At 39.1% G+C, this 13273-nt stretch overlaps 1 protein-coding gene across 1 annotated transcript; it reads left to right on the top strand.

Annotated features, from left to right (window-relative positions):
* Positions 1–3259: 3259 nt before the first annotated feature.
* On the top strand, positions 3260–9414 carry gpr157 (G protein-coupled receptor 157). Its single transcript, XM_083895287.1, has 4 exons — positions 3260–3649; positions 6073–6286; positions 6452–6646; positions 8047–9414. The coding sequence occupies exons 1-4, from the start codon at positions 3273–3275 to the stop codon at positions 8263–8265; spliced, it is 1005 nt and encodes a 334-aa protein (XP_083751413.1). The 5' UTR covers positions 3260–3272; the 3' UTR covers positions 8266–9414.
* Positions 9415–13273: the final 3859 nt, after the last annotated feature.

Here is a 13273-nt window from a genome sequence, read left to right as displayed (position 1 = left end):
GCCGGTTGTAGACTAATAATGTGTCTTTTAAGAAAAATAAAAGTTTCATAAAAGAGATTTATAATTGTGTTCTGTTTGCTTTCACATCTATCTATCTATCTATCTATCTATCTATCTATCTATCTATCTATCTATCTATCTATCTATCTATCTATCTATCTATCTATCTATCTATCTATCTATCTATCTATCTATCTATCTATCTATCTATCTATCTATCTAAACATGGTCAGACGTTACTCATTCTTAAACCCCTTCATCAGTTTGTTTACTTTTCGTGAGCCTGCTGCCGATGCATTCAGTCCACAACCTTAATATTGATCATAATTTCAATTAGTGCTTAAGTTAATGTTGCTTTATTTTTCCTCTTCCTCAAATTATTTGGTTTTGTTTCCTCTTTTTTATTATTGAAGAGTGATTTTTTTTCAGAACTGTGAACTTCTCTAAAATAAGTTCCTACCTTAGTTTCACTGGAACACCTAGTAGTTTGTTTTTTGGTGAAGGAATAAATCTACAATCCATAACCTTGGCGTTTGCTGAGCATTGCCATCAGTACACAATATCTGCTACACTGTATGTTATATGATTTTGTCATGATTTAAGATTTTTTTTTAAATGCTACTGTACCTTTCACTTTTCTATGGTATTTTATTGAGCAGTTTTTTATATAAACCTACAAACAAAAGAGAACATTTAATGAAATATTGAAAATATTTCATAGTCTCAACGGCTCAAATTTCTACTGATTTAATTTGAATTAATTTGCAAAATTCTTATTTGCGAATCTACTTTCAGATGATGATTGTACCATTTGTAGCCTTGGATTTTGAGTCAAGATGTGGTAAAAACTGTAACATAAAGAAACAGTATTTCTTTTTAAAGAGTTTCTGAATTTGGGGAAGTGGTTTCAGACTATTTTTTTTATCAAGAAGTGAGGACACTGTTTTTTATTTTAAAAATTCATAAAGATAATGTTAGATGCAGAACTTTATCTACTCTGTCTTTATATGCTTTAAGGGGAGGAAAAGGACCTTTATTGTCATGATATAACTGAAATTGCACAATAAAATTCAACGACCGAATGTGTCTAACAATTATAAATGTTTTCAACACAGGGATTCTCAGTTATAGCCAAAACGATAGTCACAATAATCTTTTATGAATACTGAGATTACACTAATTTAGCAGATTTATCGAGTGCAGATTGTAACAGATGCAAACAGAGGACTCCTCCTCTCACCTCATCATTGTCAGGAAACGACCTTGGGCTTCACATACCAGAAAGGATGTCACAGTCAAAATGATACTCTCACTTCATTCCTTTCCTTGGCTGAGAAAGACTGCAGTAAGTGCAGTCGAAAGTGTAAAGGTAAACAAACTTACACTGTAGCCAAGAAAAGGAATGCAATCAGAGGAGAAAGTATGTCGTTCATCTTCATTTGTGTGCTAAGCTTCATCTGCAAAATGGAAAATGCACACACTCTAATTTGTCCATTCTGGCTTGCTGTAGAAACATGCATCACAAGATGGCGACCTCTGTAAAGTAAGGCCCTTGTACATTAATGTTCAAGGGCCTAGAAGATTCTTTTTTGTATTCAAATTAGGATGTGTGAAAGCACGGCCTGGAGGGGCAGACCCCTACAACAGACAAAGGGATGTGAGAGGGGAAAAGTTTAGCTCTCGCCATGCTCTGGGTATTTTTCATCTTTCGACTACTCGTGTGTTGACTGACCTTTATTTTGCAAAGAAAATAAAACCATGTTGGCCGGCAGAAGTCTCTATTTCATTCTTCACCAGCAAAATCAGAAGAGAATTTCCACAACACTGGTCAATTCATATGAAAAATAGTAAGGATTTATACATATGGACTTATTATTATTAAGACTGCAACAATTATTTGTTGATTAAAATAAACTATTTTTGACAATTGGTTTGAGAGTTTTTTTTTTTCCATTAATAAAACATGTTTTCTGATTTCCAGCTTCTTAAATGAGAGTATGTTCTGTTTCTTTGCTCCACAGAGAAATCATTCAATTTGATTTTGGTCCATGGACAAAACAAGACATCGTCATGTACTTGTTTGAGAAACACATTTATCAACATTTTATGGACCAATCGATTAAAATAATAATCAGATTATTGGATTATATATATACATATATATATATATATATATATATACATATATATATATATATACAAATCATTAGTTGCAGCCCTATTTATTATATAAAGCTTCAGTGTGTAACTCTCTTCCCTTGTCTTGACCATGTCTATGAGCCTTAAAGGTGCATTATGTAATAAATCTAAAGCAACTGGCCATAAAATCCTCCTAATATGTCACAGAGACTCAGGAATAATGTTCATATAACAAACTGAACTCACCAACAACAACAGTACAGACAAAATATCTGCATTAAAAAAAATATTTTGCAGACTGCAAATCATGTTTATGTTTTGAAATCATGTTTTGGCATGTGGCGCCACCTACCGCCATCTACCAATCATTGCAGTGACTAGCGTCTCAGCTGCCGAGCAACCACGGGTTGCCAGTTACGTCAGAAAACAAAACCTAAAAGACCTCTGTATTTTGAATATGAATGTAGTAACCGTTTTTGGCCACATTCTTACATATGGCACCTTTAAAACAGAATAATTTTGGTCCATTTTACAAAACAAGACATCTGAGAACATCATCATGTCCTTGTTTGAGAAACACATTTTTCAACATTTTATGGACCTATCGATTCAAATAATCATCAGATTAAAATCATTAATTGCAGCCCTACTTATTATATAAAGCTTCAGTGTGTAATAAATTGCAGCCACGGGATGAGCTGTTGACAGTGTACCTAATAAAGTGGCGGGTGATGAACGTATGGTGGAAAAGCCACTGTGTGCTCAGCTCTTATGATTCACAGCCTGACCCTGTGTGATGCAACAGTAAAGATGAGTAGAGCTGAAAATAGAACTTTACCGGTCACTTCTCCACCAGCTGACTCCAACTTCTGCTGCTCTGGGTTCCGGGTTGGCGCGTGCAGGGGGAGGAGGAGGAGGAGGAGGAGGAGGGAAGAGCTTAAAGCCTGGAGGAAAAGATTTGTGTGGCTGCCTTTAAAAAGAAAACACGAAGTAAGTCCGTGGAGTCACATGGCTCGAGTGGACTCGAGCGTTTCACAAGTGTCCCAGTGTGTTAACACACACACAACAGTGTAGCACGAGTTGCGTCCGTGTCCATGCGGTGACAGCAGCCGCTCGTCCACTCACTCCTGACGATGGCAAACGGAAATGAGACGGTTGTTTACTTTTCGGAGCAGGTGGCCGTGCTGTGTTCCTGCGCGCTGTCGTTCGTGGGCTCCTCTCTCATCATCGTCACCTTCATCGCGTGGTCGGACTTACGCACCACTCCGCGGAGACTGCTCGTCTTCCTCTCCGTGTCGGACTGGCTGTCCGCCGTCTCGTACGCGTACGGCGTGTGGAGAGTTTTCCGCACAGACTCGGTGGACTGCGTCGTCCAGGGAGCCGTGTCCACTTTCGCGAACACCAGCTCCTTCTTCTGGACCGTGGCCATCGCCATTTACCTCTACGTCTTCATCGTCAGGTCCAGCCAAAGAGTCGCTGACAGTCTGGTGCTGGTTTTCCACCTGGTCAGGTGAGTTCCTGCTGCTGATGCTGCTGCTGATGATGCCTGAGTATGGGCAATACTTTTACCTTTAAAAAGTACTACTTACTACTTATAGTATAGTAAGTATATAGGTTTTGCTTAAGACTTGTGTGTACCTATATCTATATATAGATGTGTGTGTGTGTGTGTGTGTGTGTGTGTGTGTGTGTGTGTGTGTGTGTGCAGTATATACATATTATGTGTGTGTGTATGGATGTGTATACACACACATACTGTATACGTGTGTGTGTATATATATATATATATACATACATATATGTGTATGCTGTATGTATGTATGTATGTGTCTGTGTGTATATATATATATATATATATATATGTGTGTGTGTGTGTATATATATATATAAGCCATATACATGTGTGTGTATATATATACATATATATATATATATATATATATGTATATATCTGTAAACACCAGATAGAGCATGGCTTATATATATACTCACACACACACACACACACACACACACACACACATATATACATATATATATACACACATAGACACATACATACATACATACATATATATACGTGTGTAAATGTATATATATATATATATATATATATATATATATATATATATATATATATATATATATATATATGTGTGTATATATAACAAGATTTCTGATTGTTTCAGCTTCTTAAATGTGAATATTTTCTTAGTCTTTGCTCCACATAACAACGAATTCATTAAAACTGCATCATTTTGGTTTGTGGACAAAACAAGATATTCAAGAACATCGTCATTTCCAGGTTTGACCAACACTGATCAATGTTTTTTTTTACATTTTCTGCCATTTCATCGACCAACCGATTCATCGATTAATCGAGAAAATAATCGACAGATTAATCGATTACGAAAATAATCGTTAGTTGCAGCTCTACATGCTGAGGAGAAAATCAATTTATTGGCCATGTACGTTAGTCGGACTAATGTTTACATGACATTAAGAAAAACTGAATGATTGCCGTAGTCTGACTGAAATTGGGGCAAGAATCCTCTCAAACTCCTGAATATAATCTAATATAATCTGAAACCTGTTTGCACCCTGCTTGTTTGTTAGCACAGTGTGTAGCAGAGGAATGTTCCCGGGTGACAGTAGTGAGAAAGTGGAGCTGATGGCCTTCATCAGTCAGCATTGTGTGAATTCCTTTGACAATGGTCTGACGTTACACAGTACAGTTGTCAGTTTTGCATAAACATTTTGTTGGATGGCACTTGTGATCTTGTATCTGTTCTGCCGTGCACAATGTAGAAAGTATACAGTTTGTTCCCTGTGTCTAAACGGTGTGACATTAATGATGCGTCTGTGTTGATTGAGAAGTTTCCTTGTATAATTGATCTATTTTTGACCACAGGGACAGTGTCTGTTGAGGTCATTCTAATTTTGTTTCTGTGAATTCTCAGTTGTTCTATTGAGCTGAAGATCACACAGCAGAGCCATTCATCGACGCTTCCACACAACACACACTGTGTTACCTCTTTAGAACCTTTTCTGGCATAAACACTGGTCCTAATGAACCTCATTTCTGATTAAGTTTGGTGCTAGGTATTCGATTGTGGTTAGATTAATGCTACAACCGCAGGGTTGTCCCAAGGGCCTTGTCGCAACTGTTTGGCATTAACTGATTATGGTTAAGGTAAGGTTAGAGATAATGCTTTTTGTGATGGAAATCAGTGCAGTGCCCAAATCTGTGTGTGTTTTTAAAGTTATAAGAGTAGAAAGAGTTCTCTGTGAGGGTCTTTGTCCTATGGAGGTTATGTTTGATTGACACCACACCAGGGAGTCCTTGAGAAGGTAAAGTTATGTTGTGTTTTCAATTATACATGTTGTAACACTCACTTTATTGTTCACATGAGGGTCGTGGTGGAGGAGCTAGAGCCAATCCCGGCTGACATAGGCTGAAAGGCACGGTCCACCCTGGACTGGGTTGCTAGTTTATCACAGGATGGTCACATGGTTAATTTAGACCATCTAGTCTGGTTAGTAGGGGGCTGATCGAGTGAAACAAAATCCTAATTTTCACAGAATTTCAAAATAAAGGCATTTGCATTGATATAAAAATGCAAAATGAAAAGAACACATGCAGAAATAACATTAAACTTGTAACCCACGGGCTACAAGTTTAATGATTTAGTGTCCAATGAGGAAGGTGAAAAAACTGCTCCCTCAGGGAGGAACATGGTCAACACAGCTTCTTTAGATACTGAAACGAATCATGTTATTGTTTAGCCGATGCTGCAGTGTTGTGTGCACTGTGCAACACAAAAGCCTTAAGCTCGAGATAATCCACCACACGGAGTCACATGTCTTGTTGAACTCTGCAAACATTTACATGTGTAAAGGGTTTTATGATCCTGTACACCGTGTTTTGTCCAGCTGGGGCGTTCCTCTCATCATCACCGTCGCAGCCGTGTGTCTGAACAAGATTGGCTATGACGCGTCTGAGGTGTCCGTGGGCTGGTGCTGGGTCAGGATCAATGCTCCTGACCGCGTCCTGTGGATGCTGCTGACCGGAAAGATCTGGGAGTTCCTGGCTTATCTCACCCTCCCCGTCCTCTACATCCTGATCAAGAGGCACATCCACATCGCGGTGAGGCTCAAACCAGGTCTCAGCCTGTCGATTGCTTTGTTCTCCTGCACAGTAAACAAATAATCAGATCTGTTGATCCAGTTTTAAAAACAACTATTGTTGACCTTGTGAGATAATAGAGTGTAATGTAATCTGGTCTCACGCTGTGTCCTCTGTCTGAGGCAGCATGCCGCCTTGTCCGAGTACCGACCCATTTTGGCCAACCGGCCTCAGTCCCACTCCTTCTCCTCCATGGCTGACAGGAAGCTGACGTTCATTCCCATCATCTTCATTGTCCTGCGCATCTGGAGCACGGTGCGCTTCATCCTGCTGCTGGCCGACTCTGCAGCCAGACAGAGCCCGGCGCTCGTCACCTTACATGTGAGTCAAGCATCTGCTGATCTAACACTTTTTTCAATTAATATAAAATAAAATGAATCAGATGTTAATGTGGTAAACGACTATTCTAGCTGCAACTGTCTGGTTTTTAATGGAATATGTACATAGGTGTATAGAGGCCCATTTCAATCAACCATCTCTCCAGTGTTCTAATGGTACATTGTGTTTGCTAATCCTGTTAGAAGGCTATTGGATGATTAGAAAACCCTTGAAAACCATTGTGCAATTATGTGAGCACAGCTGAAAACAGTTTTGCAAAGGGCAAAATTATTATTTTTAATAAAAAACATTATTTCTAATCTTGTCAATGTCTTGACTATATTTTCTATTCATTTTGCGACTCTTTGGATGAATAAAATTATGACTTTTAATGGAAAACACAAAAGATTGTAGAGGTGACCCCAAACTTTTGAATGGTAGTGTACACGCTAATGTGTATTCTGCAGGTGGCTTTCCCCTGTTAATGCTGATTTATTTAGATTATGTTATTGTGTACAGTGTTAGCCCTAGATTGGGATGCCTTGACCATTCAAGTCAAAATATAGGAGCTGCAACTAACTATTATTTAGTCGTTTAGTTGTTGATCAGTGTTTCCCAAACCTTGAAATTATGTTTTTAACATCTTTTGTCCACGAACCAAAATAATTTATTTTTAATGATTTCCTCATTCTATGGAGTGAAGAAACTCCAGTATTCATATTTAAAAGCTGGAAAATCATTGACTTTGTTTTAACTAGTATAAAAACAAACATTAAAAACACATAAAAACAATGATTTCATTCATTTACTAATCAATTGAAAGTGATTAATTGTTGCAGCTCTACAAAATAGATTCTTAAATTACATGTCCCAATTAATCATTGTAGATTAGTAATTTTTGACTTTCATATTGTAATTTACCGCCTTTTGGTGCTCACTTTGATAAGTTATTAGTCGTAATCATTGATATTGATAATCCTGTGAAATTGTACTGGTGGGGAACACATGGTGTTTATGATGGCAAAAAAAGTCATAATATACTTAGTTCATGTTAAAATGTTGAGGGTGTGTTTGCGTGTAAGAATCAGTCATGACTGACAAACTGTCATGACAATTTCCTGTTTCTAGGTTATTTTTGAACATCTTAAAAGTTGCACAATAATTATAACATCAACAGTTTTTTTCAATGGCAAACACTGGCTTTGCTAAATGGTTTAATATTTTATGAGTTTATGAATATTTTTGGGCGTAAAATATTATACTTTTTGCTATAATATGATTCATAGCTATTAGTCAGTAAAATAAGAAATTATGAATGTATTAATGTCATTTATAAATATAAGAGTTTTTTTTTCACTTTCAACCCTTTGAGAGACACGTTATTCTGTTGTTTGCTCCCACAGGGTATTGGCAACACCTCACAGGGAGCAGCCAACTGCATCATGTTTGTGTTGTTCACTAAGCCCATGCGCACACGCCTGTGCACAGCGCTCTGCTACTGCTGCTCCAGGTGTCGAGCAGAGGGCCAGCACTCGAACGACGCCTCTCACAGGCTTCTGCCGAACCAGGACGCGTCCACACAGAGAGGAGGAGGAGGAGGAGAAGACGGGAATCAAAGATGACGCCTGATTCTGTGGATGATGATGAGGAGGAGACAGGGGCGGCGGAGGCTTTTACGTGAACGCAGCAGTGGCTGCGCGGCCTCCGCTTCACACTGAGCCTCATTAGAGCAAGGTGTGTGCACACGTGTGGCACTTTGAGAGTGATGTGAAGACTCTACACCGGCTTTTGATGAAACATTTTGAATATAAATGGCTCATCCAGATACTTTTTGTACTGTAGTTTTGTACTGTAGTTTTGCATTTGCTTTTTCAAAGACCATGCAAAGAAGAAAAACATTTTCTTTTCTCAATTTGTCACCCCAGGAATATGGCTGGCTAACCCACCCTGCCAAATTTGAATGATTAAAACAATTAGGTTCACTAGGGCTGAATGATTTTGCATACATATCTAATTGCGATTATTTTGGTGCAATAAAAACATTCTTTTTGACATCATTGTTCTCTTTTCCATCCAAAAAGACATATTTAAAACTAGAAAAGACACTCGGAGAGCGCAGATCTCTGCCAAGGCAGCTCAGTGCCTACAAAATACACCCTGCTGGCGCGCCTGGGTCAGACGTCGAGTGTTGTGACCAGTAATAGTGTCTATGGATCACGCCCAAAATGTAATCACTTGTTTCTGGTCCCATTGTGGACATTTCCTGAAAATTTTATCCAAATCCGTCCCCGACTTTTCAAGTTATTTTTCTAACAAACAGACAAACAGGGGGGTTTGCTGCTTTTTTTTCTTCCACAGAGTTTTCAGTTAATGTCACAGGTCGGGGAAATCACCTGCGTTTTAGGATGAAAAACTATGGCATTTTCACTTTCTGTGGTAAATGTACTGTACATTTGTGTCGACAGGTTTAAATCTGCAATATTGCTAACATGCACTGATGGAGCCTCAGATATTTAAGGAGTGTGGTTGTAATGTTGCTGGTGTGATTTCACCAGTTTTTGTATGTTTTTTTTTTTTTTTGTCTTAAATCTTAAATATCAAGAGAACTACAGCTGCATTTCTGTTTGTGAGAAACCTGAAAAGCCTTTACAGTCAATTAAGCAAGACATTGTTTATGTTTTGGTGCGTACTAATTTTGCAATGTAACTTAAATATTATACATATAAAAGAATTTGTATTTATAATATCACTCAAAAGTTTTGTATGTAAAAAAACATCTCTTTATAATCTAGTTAATTTGAATAATACACCAGCTTTACATTAAAATATGAAACATTCTCATGTGAATCTTATTTCTATTATTTCCCTTGATGGTCAGTTATTGCAATGTGTTTTTACAAAAATACTCATCCTAACCTAACGTAGGAGTTGCAAAAGCTCATCAGCATTGCATGTGTCACCAGCATGAAGTCAACATCGGCGCCGTCATCACGCTCAGACGTGTGATCTATCGTCACATGTCATCCTTCCTCCTCGACACATGAAGCTTTCTCATGAGCCTCACTTCTCCTTTGACCTCTGCTCGCATACGTCTGCTTTTCCTGACTCGAGGCAACATGATCCTCATGAACGTGGTGGTCTGCCTTACAACCACAGTAACTCCCAACTGTCATGAATATTAGTTATAATAACAGTTTAATACGTCTGCTCTGGGAAGATAAGCCGCACTGAAAACAAGATTAATGATTGTGGTGGTTGTTGGTGAAGGTGAGGAAGGTGATCTTCCACCATGGTGACGGTTTATTTTCTCCTATTGTTGTTTGACTCGCAGAGGACAAACACCTATTCAGAAACCTCTGTGTGTGTGTGTGTGTGTGTGTACTTGTATTTGTTGTCTCTTTGGGGCCTTTTCTGGCATAAACACTGACCTTGTCAGGACTAATCGTCTTCATGGAGACCAAAACCTGTGCCTAATGAGGCAGAAACTCATTATTGATGAACGGTTCAAGGCTAACATTTGAATTGTGCTTAGATTAAGGTTATGGTGAGGCGTTCTATGGTTAAGATTCAGGATGATGTTTTGTTTAGGCTTTTTACAAGAGTAGTGGTGCAAATGTGTGTGTGTGTGTGTGTCACTGCAGAATTGGATGATGTTGTATTGCCCTTGGCCCCCAAGCCATGAGCTTCTGTGTGAAGGGACTGTTGACATGCATGAACAGATCTTTGTCAAACCACTGCTGTGGGTCCTCTCTAAGTGTTTGAGTATTCATTTTGATCATGATTCAGTGCTCGCACCAAAAGCAGAACTAGCGTGACTCAGTATTGTAGTACCATCGTCATTCATGAACAGGACATTGTCTGGTTGAGAGACATCAGTGTTGTTAAGTTTTGTCACTTTACTTGGTTGCGTTCTAATTCTGTATTCCTTGTTCTTGGTTAGTCCTTACATTTCACACTTTATAGCTGTGTAAATCTCTTTTGGCATCAATAAAATACATTCAACAAAAATATAAATGCACAAAGAAAAACGTGTAGTTATTGTTATGTGACAAAACAGAGTAACTATCCAAAAATAACAGAACAACTTTATCTATAAAGTGGCTTTAATTTGCGAGCATTAGGATCAATTTCAAAACAAAAGTCCTGGAGTAATGGCAGGAAGAACACAATGGGGGTCGATGATCCAAGTTCACAAACTTCAATAACGTGGGTGTCCACCATTAGCCTCACGCAGATCGGTACACCGGCGACGCATGGACATCACCAGGTTGTCAATCGTGGCCTGGGGGATGTTGTCCCATTCTGTCCCATCTTGAAGTTGGCTGCCGTTCTGGGGAACTGGAACCCGCTGGCGGACACGCCTCTCCAGAACATCCCAAAGGTGTTCGATAGTTGACATGTCTGGTGAATACGGCGTCATTCAGTTGTGTTGCCACAGCTCAACCCAGCACTCAGCGTGCCAACGGCACGCTCCATCATGATTTGTGACATCTGTGGCATATTGACAAGTGACAAAAGTCCACATTTTGGTGTGCCCTTTTATTTACCAGACCATAAAGAGTGTCTGTGTACTCTTCACGCATATTGACCACCACTCTGCCATGCTCCACGACTCTCGTGAGTTGAAATACTCAATCTGAGATTAGAGATTGACTGTAGTCAATAGAAGTGGCCAAGTGACACTGGACTACTGGGTTTGAGCAAAACAAATCATTCCATAAACAAATGCATCAAGAAAAATGTAATGACATTCTATTTTTCTATTTATTCTCCCATTTCAAGTTTGTGCGTTTATATTTTTGTTAGTATACATTAGTCAATCAATGAAGATGTAGATTGTTCCAGAGTTTCTCTTGCTGGGTTAGGGTTAGGGTTAGGGTTAGGGTGTCCGGCCATGAATCTCAGGATGAGATGGTTTCTTTGGCTATGGCAAATAATAACATTCTAAGTGGACATCCCTGCCTAGGTGAAATGGGAGAATAAAGAGTCTAAATTGGAAGTATCATAGTGCAGGTGTTGCAGGGTTCCTCTAACTCTTGCCCAGAGACCCACTGTCTCACATCACATCAGCAGACAGACCCGTGTTCCCTATGAGAGCAGTTAGTTCCCTAAAATCATTACCAGAACATGGGGTTTTTGCCCTGTTTATTCTGTATATATCAAAAGCACACGTTGCCTGTTTTGTTTGAGATAAAAATGTTTTCCTTCGGGCTAATTTTACCACCGGATGACTAAAGTTATGGGACACAGGGCAGAGTTCATTCATCATTCATCAGTAACGGCGACCGAACACCGGACTCCACATCTGGGAAAGTGGAAGTGAAAGATGCTGATGATCACATCTGAAAAAGCCAGTGAGCAGCTTGTTTTTTCATTTGTTTGTACTTGAGGATTCACTTAGAACAGACACTGGCTGTAATTCCTGCAGGAATGAATCCATTGTGTTGGTCAAGAGGCTGGGCTGATATTGGAGTAACTGGAGCCAGTGGAATCACTTAAGGAAAGGTTTTCTGCTCTCTCTCTCCTCTGCTGGCTCTCTTCCCACTTAATTCATTAAGTTAAAGAGTACCCCAGGGTTGTGCTATTGTGCATGAGCTGACCATTCACCGATCTATTCAATGGACTTGTCTTTGTTCAACAGTGGCTATTCATTTGGCTCCATCAGCTACTTCTCAAATATTTCACCAACAAAAGGTACACGGGCATTCATTCAAATCTGCACCAGGACATTTGGATAATAAGTGACATTTCACACATGCAAAACAGACAACCATCAGAAACACTTGAAGCAGTACGACAGAAGAATAAGATAGTACTATGTTTAAGATGGGCAGCTGTGGCTAAGAGGAAAAGGAATTGGGTTTGTAATTGGGGGGTTTGCCAGTTCAAATCACCCAAGCACCCAATCCCATACACTCTCAGAAATAAAAGTAGAACCATAAAAGTTTCTTCGGCTTGTCCTCATAGGAGAACCCTTTTTGGTTCCAGGTAGAACCTTTTATAAAGGTTCCACCTGTTACCAAGAACCCCTTTAATTCAGGAAAGGGGTTTTAAAGGGTTCCCTGGATCAAATGGTTCTTACTGGAACCATTAGTGTTACCAAGAACCCTTGAAAAACCCAATTTCAGAAGCAAATGGTTCCAAGTAGAACCTCAACCCTTGTAGAAGAACACTTCCAGCCTATTCAAATGGCGGCTCGTGGGCCACAGGCAGCTCATAACCAACGTCACAGTGGCCCAACCTGTGGTTCCACCAGAAACACTGATAGCATTGATAGTTCTTTTGTATTCTGTTAAATGCACTGTGAGATGTTTGTGGGTCGTATATGATGTATGTTTACCTTATTTCAAAGAGGAAACAATTGCTAATGTTGTGCACCTTTTTGATTTTTTGCACTATGAGATGACGAACACGTTTATTTCTTATTTACAGCCAATACTGTGCATTTTTTAACACACTTTGAGGTGTACAAAATAATTATTCTTTATTGTATATTTAAAGCACTTTTTGATGCACGTTTTCAAATTTGTACTAATTTCTTGGTTTGAAAATGTGGCCGAACAGAGTTTGGAACTGAATAGTCTTGCCCTGTTGCTTCCCGGGGCACAGATAAGTGCTGCTCCTATGCCT

The sequence above is a fragment of the Microchirus variegatus genome (assembly GCF_963457635.1).
Source record: "Microchirus variegatus genome assembly, chromosome: 9".
Classification (NCBI taxonomy): domain Eukaryota; kingdom Metazoa; phylum Chordata; class Actinopteri; order Pleuronectiformes; family Soleidae; genus Microchirus; species Microchirus variegatus.
The sequence above is the reverse complement of the archived record's forward strand: the minus strand, read 5'-3'. Positions and strand labels throughout refer to the sequence as shown.